Source organism: Megachile rotundata, chromosome 3 (assembly GCF_050947335.1).
Source record: "Megachile rotundata isolate GNS110a chromosome 3, iyMegRotu1, whole genome shotgun sequence".
Classification (NCBI taxonomy): domain Eukaryota; kingdom Metazoa; phylum Arthropoda; class Insecta; order Hymenoptera; family Megachilidae; genus Megachile; species Megachile rotundata.
In genome coordinates, this window is record NC_134985.1 from 17,521,900 (window position 1) to 17,537,422 (window position 15,523).

General features: G+C 30.1%; 3 protein-coding genes across 7 annotated transcripts; 2 read left to right on the plus strand and 1 right to left on the minus strand.

Moving 5' to 3' along the window:
* Nucleotides 1–9,398: 9,398 nt before the first annotated feature.
* Nucleotides 9,399–12,468, minus strand: LOC100877618 (magnesium-dependent phosphatase 1). The gene is made up of 4 exons (XM_003703043.3): nt 12,329–12,468; nt 12,174–12,228; nt 11,865–12,083; nt 9,399–11,799 (listed from the first exon to the last, which is right to left on the minus strand). Exons 1-4 carry the CDS (start codon nt 12,363–12,365, stop codon nt 11,643–11,645), a joined length of 468 nt encoding a protein of 155 aa, XP_003703091.1. The 5' UTR covers nt 12,366–12,468; the 3' UTR covers nt 9,399–11,642.
* On the plus strand, nt 9,935–12,513 carry LOC100876164 (DNA primase large subunit). Its single transcript, XM_012284664.2, has 4 exons — nt 9,935–10,113; nt 10,185–10,450; nt 10,530–11,101; nt 11,181–12,513. The coding sequence occupies exons 1-4, from the start codon at nt 9,935–9,937 to the stop codon at nt 11,427–11,429; spliced, it is 1,266 nt and encodes a 421-aa protein (XP_012140054.1). The 3' UTR covers nt 11,430–12,513.
* A 363-nt stretch (nt 12,514–12,876) lies between these two features.
* On the plus strand, nt 12,877–14,951 carry Pabp2 (poly(A) binding protein nuclear 1). 5 transcript variants are annotated; one of them, XM_012284661.2, is made up of 7 exons: nt 12,877–13,007; nt 13,779–13,915; nt 14,024–14,138; nt 14,217–14,284; nt 14,380–14,621; nt 14,706–14,798; nt 14,880–14,951. In XM_012284661.2, the coding sequence occupies exons 2-7, from the start codon at nt 13,781–13,783 to the stop codon at nt 14,911–14,913; spliced, it is 687 nt and encodes a 228-aa protein (XP_012140051.1). In that variant the 5' UTR covers nt 12,877–13,007; nt 13,779–13,780; the 3' UTR covers nt 14,914–14,951. The 5 variants fall into 5 exon arrangements, with proteins under 5 accessions (XP_012140051.1, XP_003703137.1, XP_076386111.1 ...); XM_003703089.3 differs by having other exon boundaries at nt 12,878–13,015; XM_076529996.1 differs by having other exon boundaries at nt 12,881–13,015; nt 13,696–13,915; nt 14,856–14,951.
* The last annotated feature ends 572 nt before the right edge of the window (nt 14,952–15,523 follow it).

The window sequence follows — 15,523 nt, forward strand, 5'->3', positions numbered from 1 at the left end:
TGAGGATGCAGAATTTCTTCACCCTGTTACTTTCCCGTGTTTTAGAAAATCCAAAGTTGGCATAAAATTTACATTTTATACTTTATAGAAGAAGTAGAAGTACCTTGACGATTTAATACATAAAAAGAATATAAAAGACGATAATTTTGTGAAACAGAAAATTATAACTTTTCCAGGAAAGACTGGCCATCTAGTGGTGAAAGGCGGGAACTAATTTTGAAATATTATATCTTATGAAATATTGACATTCAAAATTTATTAGACAGTAAAATGCTTCAAATACCGATATTAAATTGTTTGAGAACATTTTATATGTGTTAATAATCTTGACACAGTAAATAAAGTACTAAATTATTTGCAGAATTATTATGTCACTCCCTATATCACCGACAAGACTGAGTACAATGCGAAAATTATTCTGTACACATAATTCACATCTTCGGACCTAAAGACTATATTACAAACAGCGTAAAGACAATATTGATAAATGTATTATGAATATATAGCGTATTAATCAATAAAATCGATAAAAATTGGATTTTTACGAAAATGAACTGGTGACGCCATCTCTCCGGTGAACGGGGTGAACTACACACTTTTGAAATAGGTAGTTTCGTTAGTTCCCAGAGGGCAGTGTTGGGCAGTTCTAGTGCATGCGCAGTAAGCTATCCGTAGAAGTCCTCAGTAGCGTATATATAATTCACGATATATACATATATGTATATTAATAAATAATCATTTTGCAACATTTCTGCAAGATTAAGTTAAAAAAAATTAATAAATTTAAATAATTCCAGCAATAAATTTGTTAATAAACTACCAAAAAATATAAAATTATAAAAAATATGATGTTAGAATAATTATACAGCAACGAATGAGAGTGGCTGCACGCTATTGGTGGATTACATGATGTCTGATTGGCTACTGTACACTAGCAATCACTCTTGCACTTCGATTTGATCTATTGGTCGATTACGTGATGTCTAATTGGCTACTGTAAACTACCAATCGCACTTACACTTGAAGAGGTCGCCGCTGCTCAGTTTTGTTTTGGAAGTCTCGGAGGTCGGATCGCACCTGTCAACACTTACCGGTACGAGTCAAGGGTTTACTTTACCGATATTGTGCTTGTTCCTGTATTACCTACTGTGCTTTAATAAGTGTTTAGCGTGTTTTAATAAATATTTTTTAATAAATATGCGGGTGTATTAATAAATTTTATGGTGTAATTCAACAAGTGTCAGTGACTTTACCGGTGTGTTTCCTGCATGCATATACGGATATATAAGTGTACCTAGTGTACTAATACAAGTGTTTAGTGTGCTTTAATAAATATTTTTTATTAATTATGGGGGTGTATTAACAAATTTTATGGTGTGATTTTATAACTGTCAGTGACTTTACCTATGTGTTTCCTTAAGTGATCATGCATGTGTATTCGGATATATTAATGTGTTTTATGGCGCGGTTATTTAAATATTTTATTAATTTTATATTATTTTATTATATTTTGTGGAGTGATTATTTAAGTGTTTTTACAAATTTTTAATGGGTATTAGTGCACTTTATGCAACTGTTATTTAAGTGTTTTGGCATAGTGTTACTGGTGCTTGAATTTATTTTATGGAACGGTTTTTTAAGTGTATTGGCATATTGTTACTAGTGCTTTAGTGTACTTTATGTAATATTTATTTAAATATTTTGACAAAGTGTTACTGGTGTTTTAGTGTAATTTATGCAATGATTATTTGAGTGTATTGGCATACTGTTACTAGTGCTTTAGTGTACTTTATGCAATGATTATTTAAACGTTTTGACAAATTGTTACTGGTGTTTTAGTGTACTTTATGTAATGATTATTTAATTGTATTGACAAACTGTTACTGGTGTTGTAGTATATTTAAAAGAGTGACTATTAAAATGTTTTTACAAATGGTTACTGGTGTCATAGTATACTTTACGTAGTGGTTATTTAAATATTTTGACAAACTATTACTACTGTTTAAAGTGTAGTTACTTGCATGTTCCGGCATATTTTTTCAAACGTTCTAACATGCTCTCTAAAGTAATTACCAAATGTTTTGACATACATTTTCAAATATTTTACAATATTTCACGATGTGACATGAACGTTTGCAAATTTATAACCGCTCCTGTAATGTACCTAGTTCTGCATGCCTATATGTTGTAGAAGTAAAAAACTTGTATGTTATCAAAATGCAAATCGATAAACACAGTTAATTAATCGTTGTGATTCTTTTATGATTACAGAAGGTCCATTGCCAAACCGCCACATCCAAATTTGATGAATGCAGCCAAGCAGCCAAGCAACCAAGCAGCCAATCAATCAATCAGCCAATCAATCAATCAGCCAACCAATCTCTAAGATGCAATGCCTCCCTCACGTGCAGTCTCAGATGCCACCGGTAAAACGATCGCAGAGGCGCAAGTCAGCGATCGGTGAGTCGCATGCTTTACGATTCCTCCGGTTCCCATCATGTCGTAGGACGAATGGTCCGAAGCGACACGGGAACTGGTTGTATTTTATATTTTTGAGCGAGCATAGTGACCACGACTGTACGATCGTGTAAAATTCGTACAAACTGTTTATTATATTTATTAGCTCAGGTCAGGGTTTTCTTGTACATCGCGTTTTAACTTCTTTACAATTTAAAATTAAAATTAGTACATAGAAGTCGGATGACCCTCCGATTTCGCAGTAGTTGTCGAGTCATTTTTATAAAGTTATAGAGTCACTTTCAATTTTTACGTACGCGTGAAAATTTTTTAAATACATATGTACAAGAAAGTATCGCGAGAAACAGATTTTGATATCAAAGTTATTTACGAATGTTTGAGTCATTTAGAAATTTACTTTGATATCATAAATCTGTTAAGAATGAAACTACCGATATACTTAGATTTTTGCAAAGTGATCTTCCATTTTCCATTTTGAAAATTTTTTAAAGTTAGAGTCAATTTTTGCTGGAAGACACTTTATTAGCATGTTTCTAATCATGTCTTTTAGCTCAGGATTTTCAGCACACATGAAGAAAACTGGTAGGTCAAAATACATGTGGCCGTGTTCATTTTTATGCTCTATACTCATGCGCGTGCTTAGATGCTACTCGCATGGGTTAGGGCAGGTGGACACGGTTTAGTTTTAAGATGTTTTGGCGATCGACAAATTGACAGTGAATTATCGACACAAGTTACACGTGTGTGTGTGGTTAGGTCGTGGACCTTGTGTCGATTTCAAACTATAGAGTCATTTTTTAAATTTTGCAAAATTCTATTTGAAAATGCATACAAAATGCAAGTCGAGTCATTTGAAAATGCATACAAAATGCAAGTAGAGTCATTTGAAAATTTTATAAAGTTATTAAGTTAGAAAATTGTATTAGTAGTTTAAATTATTACATGTGCATATTACATTGAATATTCGAAAGAGTACGAAAATGAAATATGTATGTTCACTGTCGATTGTCGATCGATTTCAGCAAAAAGGTATGAACTTAGAGTGTGAATGTTGTATTGAACTCGGGTGTCGGAGACGTCCCGGGACGTACTCCCTAGGATTAGGCTTATTTGCACCCGGGTGGTATGTGTGAGAACCGTGGAGTGTGTTTTTGTGTGAATGGACTTTGCAATTTTTTAAATATAGCGATAGGCAGGCAGGTAGCTTACTTCTGGTGTGAATGAGTTAGTTTTAAGTAGGTAGGGCCAGAGCAAGCTTTCACGTTTCTCTGTCCTCCTCTCTCACACGTGAGATGCTTGCATCTGGGGGGTTTACGAAAAATCGAGAAGAGAAAAATTAAATATGAATATATTTAATATCTCTTGAACTCGATTGTTCGTTCAGGCCAGGCCTTTTAGTTTGTAAGTCGCAGTCGGGTTCTAGATCCGACTGCAAAAATGAAGTATACAGTGAAGTGAAGTGAAGTGTAGTGAAATAAAATAATCTGCTCGGACATTCTTTTACGGACAGCGCATTCTAAGAATCGCTGGTCGTATATCTTTTTTCAGTACTTTTCTTGATTATCAAACTAACTTATTAGATATTACATAAAATTTCGATTTTGTTATCGATCGAAATAAATGGATAGTAATGCAATTTTATTTTTATAAAACTGTCTGCTATCTGTTTATGGAGATTGATAGGAAAATTGAGAATTTATGTAATTGAAAACTAAGAATGTCCGAGTTACCGTAAAATTTCGCGAGTGATTTTTGTGAGGCTTTGCCGAAGAGAGAAGAGGCTATATGCCGAAGAGCCCCGGCAAAATTTGCCAAAGAAGAGGGGAACTATCAATGGCTGTCCATCTTAGGATGGACAGTCATTTGTCACTATGCTCGCTATTATTTTCTTGTATTTTACATGTGCTTTTTAAACGATATGAAATGTATCGTCACGTTTTGCTCGAATTTTTACGAGCATAGCCACTCGCGATTTTATTTTTATCCCTTCGCGATTCGAGATTTTTATGCCCTCCCAATTAAATTTCAAGATTAGAGATTTTTATATCCCTTCGCGATTCGAGATTTTTATGCCCTCCCAATTAAATTTTGTGATTAGAGATTTTTATATCCCTTCGCGATTCGAGATTTGTATATCTTTGCGAGTAAATTTCGAGATTAGAGATTTTTGTATCCCTTCGCGATTATATTACGAAATTCGAGATATCCCTTTGTATATCCCTTCGCGATTTTATTACGAAATTCGAGATTTGTATATCCCTTCGCGATTTTAATTTCCCTTAATTTTATGTGTTAATTATTTTTCTCTGTTTCAGGAATTGATTTTGTATAAAATGTTTTATTGTTGATTGATCTTGAATTCGTCATTTTTATTGTGTTCTCTGTTTTTCGATATTGTCATTTCACTTTTTTTCCTACAATTGTATAGGTTAATAAACTTTTGTCTGTTTCAGAATTTAATTCTTGGTAAGTTCTCCGTTCTGAAAAAACCAAATTAATAAACTATTGTCTGTTTCAGAATTTAATTTTTGGTAAGTTCTTAAATTGATCGAAATTTTCTATGTTAATAAATTTTTGTGAGTTTCAGAATTTAATTCTTGGTAAGTTGTTCTCTCTTCTTAAATTTCTGTGCTAATAAATTTTTGTCTGTTTTAGTGTCTCTTCTTTCGTAAGTTATGTTGTCTCCTCAAATCCGCAATTTTCATTGCGTTTTGTATTTTTTGAAATTCTTGTACGAAATAAAGAAAAATTTTCCTCCTCCTCCCACAATTTTCTGTGTTAATAGAATTTTGTCTGTTTCAGATTTCTATTTTATGTAAGTAATTCAATATTTCATAATTGTCATAATTATTATTGTCTGTTTCAGATATTTATTTCAAGTAAGTAATGAAATCATTCATTTTTGTCTTAATAACTTTTATTTATTTCAGCATTTTATTTTTGGTAAGTTATGTACAGTTTTACATTAATTCCGAGCTTGTGGGAGGAAGGGTGGGCTCGGGCGCAGGTTTTTCGTCACGTCATGTGGCGAAAAGCTTGCGCACATTGTAAGTACCTCTTATTCTAAATTGCACTCATCTTTGTCACAATTTTTTAACTTACGTATTAGATTGTAGTAATAGTTTGTTATTTTTTCTACTTTTTTTTTGAATTTCTCCAAACTTAAAAGAAAGTTCTTCCAACTTTCTTTCTTATCTTCTTGCAATTTTTACAAAGTTTTATATGCGAGTGCAATTTTAGAATAAGAGGTACATGTAGGGCATTTAGAATGTATTATAGTATGCGTGAGTGTGTGAATGGTGTGTGTCCTGCATCCTGTACTCACTGATAGGGCCTCTAATACTCTATCTCATTTTATTTCTAGCTTCAAACTTTTCAAGACTTTATTTCTTCCTCTCTCTAACTTTATTTTTTGATTGGTTTTTAATTCTTGTACTTTGATTTCAGTTTCTCTTTCATTTCATGCGACAATATTACTTCGAGTGTCGAAGTCTTTGGACCACCTGGTGATTTCAATTCGGTCTTGAAATTTTTAATCTCTTTAGGTTTTTATTTCAAATTTGAGGTTTTCAAAGAGTACCGTGATTTTATTTCAAGTTTGCAGGTTTCTTAATCTCTACGTCTTTTTATTTCGGAGTTGAGGTTTTTGAATCTGTAATTTCATTTCGGATTTTAAGGTTTTCAAAGCCTATGATCTTGATTTTTCAAGAGTTTCGTTTCGAATAAAGGGAGATTTCATTTTTTGCTCCTTCCATTTTCTGTCATAATTACTTTTATCTGTTTCAGGTTTTATTTTATGTAAGTAATTTATTTTCTTTATTAATAAATATTTGTCTGTTTCAGGTATTTATTTTATGTAAGTAATTTATTTTCTATGTTAATATATTTCTCTGTTTCAGCAATTTATTGTAAGTAAGTAATTTATTTTCTTTATTAATAAATATTTGTCAGTTTCAGGAATTTATTGTAATTAAGTAATCTATTTTCTTTATTAATAAATATTTGTCTGTTTCAGGAATTTATTGAAAGTAAGTAATTTATTTTCTTTATTAATAAATATTTGTCTGTTTCAGGAATTTATTGTAAGTAAGTAATTTATTTTCTTTATTAATAAATATTTGTCAGTTTCAGGATTTTATTTTAAGTAAGTAATTTATTTTCTTTATTAATAAATATTTGTCAGTTTCAGGATTTTATTTTAAGTAAGTAATTTATTTTCTATGTTAATAATTATTTGTCTGTTTCAGGAATTTATTTTAAGTAAGTAATTTATTTTCTATGTTAATAATTAATAATTATTTCTCTGTTTCAGGAATTTATTTTAAGTAAGTAGTGTATTTTCTATGTTAATAATTATTTCTCTGTTTCAGGAATTTATTTTAAGTAAGTAATTTATTTTCCATGTTAATAAATATTTGTCAGTTTCAGATTTTTATTTTATGTAAGTAATTCAATTTTTCATATGTGTCTAATTACATTTTATCTGTTTCAGATTTTTTTTTATGTAAGTAATTCAACTTGTTATATCTGCCTAATTACATTTTGTCTGTTTCAGATTCTTATTTTATGAAAGTAGTTTTTATTGTTTCATAGTTATCGATCTTAACTACTTTTCTCTGTTTTAGGTTTTTATTTTATGTAAGTAATTCAACTTGTTATTTTGTCTAATTACATTTTGTCTGTTTCAGATTTTTATTTTATGAAAGTAATTTTTATTGTTTCATAGTTGTCTTAACTACTTTTGTCTGTTTCAGGTTTTTATGTTATGTAAGTAATTCAACTTGTTATTTTGTCTAATTACATTTTGTCTGTTTCAGATTTTTATTTTATGAAAGTAATTTTTATTGTTTCATAGTTGTCTTAACTACTTTTGTCTGTTTCAGGTTTTTATGTTATGTAAGTAATTCAACTTGTTATTTTGTTTAATTACATTTTGTTTGTTTCAGATTTTTATTTTATGTTAGTAATTCAATTTTTCATATGTGCCTACTTACATTTTGTCTGTTTCAGATTTTAATTTTATGTAAGTAATTTTTAATGATCCATACTTGTCTCAACTATATTTGTATGTTTCAGGTTTTTATTTTAATGATTCATGTTTCTCTTAATTTATATATTTCCCAAGTATATTGTATTTTATTTGCGTATTTTTATCGAGTCGACTCGAGTTTTATTTCATTTTTATTCCGAAAATGTTAATATAAATTTAGCATGTTAGCATGAATTCTGCATGCATTCTATAGGTAAGGAATAGATCATCATTGAAGACTTCCTTCGAGGGATATCGTCAACTAATGCATTAACTTTAAGTAATTTTAAGTTAGTTTTAAGTTGCGCCTATTGTAACATATTGTAGTATGCATGAGTGAATGTGTGAAATGCGTATACGCGAAGATTGAAGACATCGATCATCGAGGGATCATCGAGGGATGCGCGCGTTAGTTTTAAATTAATTTTAAGTGTGAGTTAGTTTTAAGTGTATGCTTGTGGGCAGGGCGGGTGGGTCCCTGTAAGTGCCTCTCATTCTAACTTGCACTCATCTTCTCAATTCTCAATCTTTGTACGCGTTAGCTTATAGTATACTCAGTTATTTTTTGTCAATCGTTCCGAACCCAAGTGGATCATTGGGGGTTCATAGCGCTGTGAACACGCGGCAGAGATGAGCTGCAAGTGCTGGTGTAGCACCAGGGACACATCTCTGCGGGGCCGATCGATTGATGAACCATCTCGATCTGCCGCCTCACGGCAGGGGTCTCCTCTCTGCGGTCAGACTTGCTTCAAACGCAAGCGGGGAGAAATGGGAGACCCTCCGCGGATGTGTCACTCGTTCTTGCCAGTATTTTCGGTTCATCTCTGTCTCGTGGTTCACGTAAGCCACTATGGACTACCCTTTGACCCATGGAAGGCGAGGTTCACTTGGCCAAAAATACTGATCTCCTTTTCTCGGAGAAAGTTCTTCTAACTTTCTTTTCATTTAGTAGAAAGTTCTTCTAACTTTCTTTTCTTTTAGTAGAAAGTTCTTCTAACTTTCTTTTCTTCCCCTTTGCTTTTTGACTTCGTCATAGATTATTTGAGTGCAATCTTAGAATGAGAGGTACCATGCGGCGTTTAGAATAAGTTAAGCGTGCGTGTATGGAATCCCATGCGATTAGTATTAAGTTAATGTATGTGTGTGTGTGTGTGTGATACAAGTTCTTTACTGGATTGTGGTAAAGAACTTGTATATGCGAGCCTATGAGCTAAGTAGAGTCAGAACTCATTTATCCTTCTGGTAAATGAGGTTGCATTTGGAGGGTGGATGGGATTTGGAGTTAGGGTGGGTCGCTATCGTAGCCACCTCCACGTGGTGTGACCTGGTAATTGGTATAGTTCTCTGAAGGTTTTCAAAAATCTTCAGAGAACTATACCGAGCTAAGAGCTACGATTAGAATTTAATTTAGAATTAGAATTTAGAATTTAAGAGCTACGATTGTAATTTTACTTATAATATAATATAGTTGAATAGTTTTATACAGTCATATATATAACTAACCTAACCCAGCCTAATGTAATCTAACCCAACCTATACATTCATAGTTTACAGTGGAATTATAAGAATTTTTGAAAAATTATGTAGGATCATTAAGGTGCCCTCATCAGTCACCACTGCGTGTACCGGCTAGGTACGGCATTGACAGCAAGCTGTGACGTCAGCTGACGCATGTGCATAAAGCTCTCGCGTGAGATAAAATCTCACGACTGCCCAGCACTACCGCTAGGCGGCGCCAAGTTTAACTTCCGTTTGAAAAGTGTGTAGTTCATCCTGTTCGCCCGAGAGATGGCGCCATTTGTTTTTTCTCATAAAAATTCAATTAACACTGATTTTATTCATTAATATGTTATATATTCATTAATATTGTTCATCAAATAATATACAAGTGTCAACAAAACATAAAAATATTTTATTTTAAAAAAGAAATACAATTTTTTGTCTTGATAGTTCCGCCTTTCACCGTGGCGCTAATGTTTTCAAACAACGGGCGCGAAAATCTAAATTTTTAAAATACTTGCAAGAACAGGACTTTCAGAATGCTTTCACCTTTTTTAAATTAATTACTTATAATTAATCATTATCTTTTTTATCTGTTCCTCATATTAAACTATCAAGGTACTTCCGTTATAAATGTAAACTTGAATGTAACATTTAATTATAAATAAATAACAAAAGCTTATGTTCTAATGTAATTCGCACAATCACCCTCCTGAAATCTAAAATTCGCAATAAAATAAAGTAAGCTTATACTTGCAAAACATTTATTTTTTCAATTTAAAAAGTATCTCGAATGAGCGGGACTGTTTCATCTTGACCACCATTTTTTTAAGGATGATAGATTTGCTGTTGAATATATAAGAAATTTTCAATATACATTTACTAATGTAAGAATGAAGAATTTTAAAACAATTATTTGTTTAAAAAATGTTTTACATTCGAGCTCCTTCAGGGAGAGTACCACTTCATGTATTAGAAAAATGTGTTATGGTGAGGTTAGAGTATTTACAATTATTACATGAGGGTAGGGCTCATGACTTCAAAGATAATTTTGAATATTTATTAGACAACTCAGTTTATGATAAGATTGGACATTTTACATTACGGTAAGTCATTATTTTACTAATATTAGTAATTATTGAATATTTTATCTTTTTAATTAATATGTTTGCTTTAGATTATTAGCATCAACATCTAAAGATCTGTGTGACTATTGGTTTACCAGAGAAAAATTGTTTTTTAGAACTAGATTAAATCATATTTTACCAAGGCAACTGTATAGATTATTTAGAAGCATATTACGTCAGTTACAACCATTTCCAGACAAGGAAACATTAATTAATAAGACATTAACTAATTTATGTAATTTTTTTTCAAAATCATCCGTTTTTAAACATCTTGTATCAACATGTAACAATGATTGTAAACTTTTTAAAACAACAGGTATGTATACATCTACTATATATAAAAAGAGATTACATTGTTATATTGCAAATTTAATGTATTTGAAAAATTTTTTAAGTGAGGTTCGAATTACTACCAGATTTAGTAAGAAAAAGAGAACTAGAATTAAATGCGGGATTTGCTATTGTACATTGCTCAAACTGGAAAGAAATAATTGCATCCTTATTTACCACTTACATAACTAAAGAACTAATATGTATGAAATCAAAAGGACAATATATTTTAAATCAAGATACCAGATTTCATTGTCTTTATCAGAAAGTTCGTTATAAAGTATTTAAAAATAGTAGCTTATTACATAATGGACGCATATCTAAGAGCAATATAGATATTGAAGCAAAATATTTTCCTCTTTGTATGCAACACTTGCATATGAAATTAAGGAATGTGCATAGACTGAGTCATTATGCTCGTTTCCATTATAGTCTTTTCTTAAAAGATGGAGGAATGCATATAGAAGAAGCTATAAATTATTGGAAAGAAGAGTATTCCAAACCTCATTCCTGCACTTCTGTTTGTGCACACGATTGGCAATCAAGCGAAAAGAAGTTCATATATAGCATTAGACACCTTTATGGTTTAGAAGGATCACGAAAAAATTACAACTCGCCTAGTTGTAAATTAATGTTTGTAAGTAATGGTCTTATATGCTATTCAATTATCATAATTTATTGAAATTAAAAGCAATTTTTTTCAAATATGTCACTAGGCAAATATTTCCAGTCCAATGTATGAAGGTGGATGTCCATTTAAACATTTTGATAGAAACACTTTACACAATCTATTAAGTTTATCATTACCAAATAATCAAGTAAATAAAATATTAGCTACCATATCTTCTCAAAACCCTCAGAATTCTTGTGCTGAAGTTTTTAAAATACTTTCTCAAACAAACAATAGTAATGTTACTATTACTAGTCCCTTACAATATTATTTGAAAATGATTAATGAAGTTTGAATAAATTTAAATATAATAAGCTTTGTTCATTCTAAATGACTGATTTATTTTTAAAATATATCCATTTTTAATAAATTAAATAAAAATATTTTGCTATTATTTTCAGTAATCCCCATTTACTATATATACTGTTGCAGTACCCATAAATAGTAAAAGTTAATGCTGAAAATCAAATTACATTTTCTAGATAAATTTTTCCTAAAAGCGTAAACATTAAAATTTTTTGAATGCATTTTCAATAACTGTATTGGTTACACCATTCTGTACCAATATACATGTAACACCAAGTTTACCCACATCAACAATATTCCTATGTTCATCATCAAAAAATATCATGTCTTTATAATCAATGCCTGATGCTTTTTGAATTCTGAAAAGAAACAAAATTTTGTCTAATTCTTTATTAAAAAGAAATATCATTTATACAGAACTTACTTAGAAAAATGGGATACTTTGCATCCTGGATAAATTTCTTTGTACTTAAAATACTTATCCCAATTAAACAACTTTAATAATTGGTTAGCACCTTGAATTTCAGATGTACGAGATGCAACCCCAAGTTCATATTCTTCTGACAATCGTTTTAAAATATCAGGTACTTCTTTATAATATCTTATAATTTGGCCATGAGCATCTACTACATCATTTCCCTTTCTGAAACAAATTGAACAAAATTTCTATTACAAATCCTATGTTAGATTGTTACAATATTTATTTTTATTCAATTTTAACTTGTCAATTTACTTTTTGAAAGGAGGAGTAACATGAGTATCAACCCAAAACGGCCACAAAGTATAATCTGAAACATTTCATAATTATTAATATATTTTAGTTATGCAATTAATAGAAAAAAATGATTATGATATAATACTTGTGTTTTTCTGATATAATTTTCTAACCTAAGTCAAAAACCAGTAGTTTAGGTTTTTTGTTCATTTTGCACACTTTTTACTTATTACTTTTTGATATTTGTTATATCACGTTTTATATTTTATAATATCATAAATGGGGTACATAATAAATCAAGAATAACCGGTAATTATTGTACAGTAATTAATCTAACAGGTTAAAGACACTGTGCAAATATTTTCATATTTTGCAACTTCAATATAATATGCATTTTCAAAACGATACTACTAGTACCATCTGGTAGTGAATGATGAAAATATTGCATAAAACTCATAATACGTATCCAACAGATATATTATAAATTATAAACAAATTCTGTTAATGATAGCTAAAATAATTAATTCTTTGTACAAGGAATTCAATAGAATTATTTTGACCGAAGAGAATACCATTATGTGTGATACTTTTTTTAAATAGATAAATTCATGAAAATATAAAATTTGGTAGGACCAATAACAATACGTTTCTACATTAAGTCGCAACCAATCATAACCTGAACATACGTTAAGGCGATTTTCTAATTTATGTAAACCTTGAATTTTGTTCATCTTGTTCAATGGTAGCGTCAATCTCATTTGGCGAGTTTGTAGAACATCGTTAATTGTTAATTGAAAATAGTTATTGAATTTGTCATAAAACTATTATTTTGAATATTTGAAACGTCTGAAGGTATACCCGTACGTTTTATTTTATTATGCAGTTAATAATCGCAAATAATCTTCTTATACTCCATAAGGAATGTAAACGTATAATTTTTCACATTGCACGTTATAAATGTTTTTTAGCACATTGTACAATCGCCTGAATCAGTTTAAATTCTCTTTATATACATCACTACTATAAAATAATTCTTTTGTGGTATAAGAATAGTAACAGTTTATTCTTCATTGTTCTCAGTTTTATTTTATTGCATTGTGCAAAATAATTGTATTATTCAGTATTTTTACTTCACCATAAGTTTTCCTTAATATTCTGTGAATAAGAAGCAGATATTATAAGTAGTTTTTATTATCATTAATTTTCATTTTGTTATCAGTATTGTAAACTTCATTAGATTATTTATCAACATTGCGTGCAAATTTGAAATATAAATGATTATTAGAATAATAAGAAAAAGCCTACAAGTTTCAATAATGCTTAAGTTTAGTATTTATTGCTTCACATGTATTTATACACAAGCTTGTTCTTAACTGATGATATAATTAAATATAAGACAATGCCATGAGAAAAAATAATTCAGTTCATGCCTGTATTTACAAACATTTGTAATGTCACAAAATGTGTTATAGAACTTTCATTTTTAAACTCTAGATAGTATTTTACTTTATTTCTTATTTTGGTCTTGTTTCCTTTGCAGAATCAGTCTATGTCCTATTGTGCCAGTGGATCAGCCTTTATATATAAGCATAACATTTGTTGTAATGAACGTATTTGTTACAGAAATGTCTGAATCAGATCTTTTAGCTAGTGATCATATTGATGGTCTAGATGGGCTAGAAAATGGTCAAGATGGAGATGCTATTATGCAGTGTGATGGCGTGAAACGTGAATTGAATGAAGCAAATATTGATGATCCGGTATTATATTTTTTATACCATAGAATCAAATATACATGATTTCAGATTTATTGTTACATATTTAGGTATTAGCTTTTTTATTACAGCACATTTATTTTTTAATTTCAGGAATTGGAGGCCATCAAAGCACGTGTCAGAGAAATGGAAGAGGAAGCAGAAAAATTAAAACAATTGCAATCCGAAGTGGACAAACAAATGAACATGGGTAGTCCACCTGGAATAAGTAAGTATTTTTAATTTAAAATTGATTTTGCTGTTTTTATAATGAAAATATACTATAGAGTATTTCTTTTATTTCTAGCAAGTCCATTAAATATGTCACTTGAAGATAAAAGAGAGGTTGATAATAGGTCTATTTATGTGGGTAATGTAAGTTGACATTTTAAAGAATCACTTATAATAAAGATGCATTATATTTTGTTTTACATGAAAAGTATTAATAAACTTATTATCTGAAAATGAAGGTCGATTATGGAGCTACAGCAGAAGAATTAGAACAACACTTTCATGGTTGCGGTAGTGTCAATAGAGTAACAATATTGTGCAATAAATTTGATGGGCATCCAAAAGGATTTGCTTATATAGAATTTGCAGAACGTGATTCTGTACAAACTGCTATGGCTATGGATGAATCTATGTTTAGAGGACGTCAGATTAAAGTAATGCCTAAAAGAACAAACAGACCAGGATTATCAGTAACAAATAGGTAATGGACATGTACCATACTTGGAGTTGATTTATGTATAATATTAATTGCAGAAATTAAGTAAAATATTTAAACATTTTCTAGAGGACCGCGTGGAACGCGAGGCTATCGAGGTGTAGCCAGGGGGATTATACGTGGTAGTGCATATTTTGGATATAGACCTACAAGGCGACCTAGGTACGCTACAACTTTTCTAGCACCAAATTTCAGTTCTTTTTAGTATCAATAATTTAGAAAATAAATTTTTGTTTGGTGCAGGAGTTATAAACGAGGCTACTACATGCCATATTGACCGTTTTAAATCATTTTACTGCAATTTTACAAATTAAGGTAAGTTTTTATATTATAATTTATATAACTATTCATGTTCTTTTCTGTGATTGTTCAAACGTAAAATGTCCGTCTAGAGAAATAATTTTTTAACAATCTCTTATGATGTATTTTATAGTATAGTGTTGTACTATAAAACAATTAGAAATTGGTAATTTAGAGATTTTTTTATTTGAACAATCAATCTGTGTGCTACAAAATGATACATTTATAGGAAGAGCTGGTGAAATATTAATTCTTTCAAATATTACAATCATTTTACTAAATATTAAAATAAATAAATCTATAATGTTCACTAGCAATTCCTACATGAATGTAAAATAACTATTTTTTCAGTGATAATTGATAGATGTTGTAGATTGTTATATCAGTATTCTGATGTATCTATATGATTTAATATAAAAAGTTATTGAATTTGTAATTGTCAGCAATTTAAAATTAAGAATATGAAGAAGTATCCACAAAATTTCTATGATGGATATTATAGAATTCATATCTAGATACATTAGCTTTATTAGGACTTCTGTGCTCTCAATTTTTTATTTATCCTTTACACTTGGCCATATTTTCGA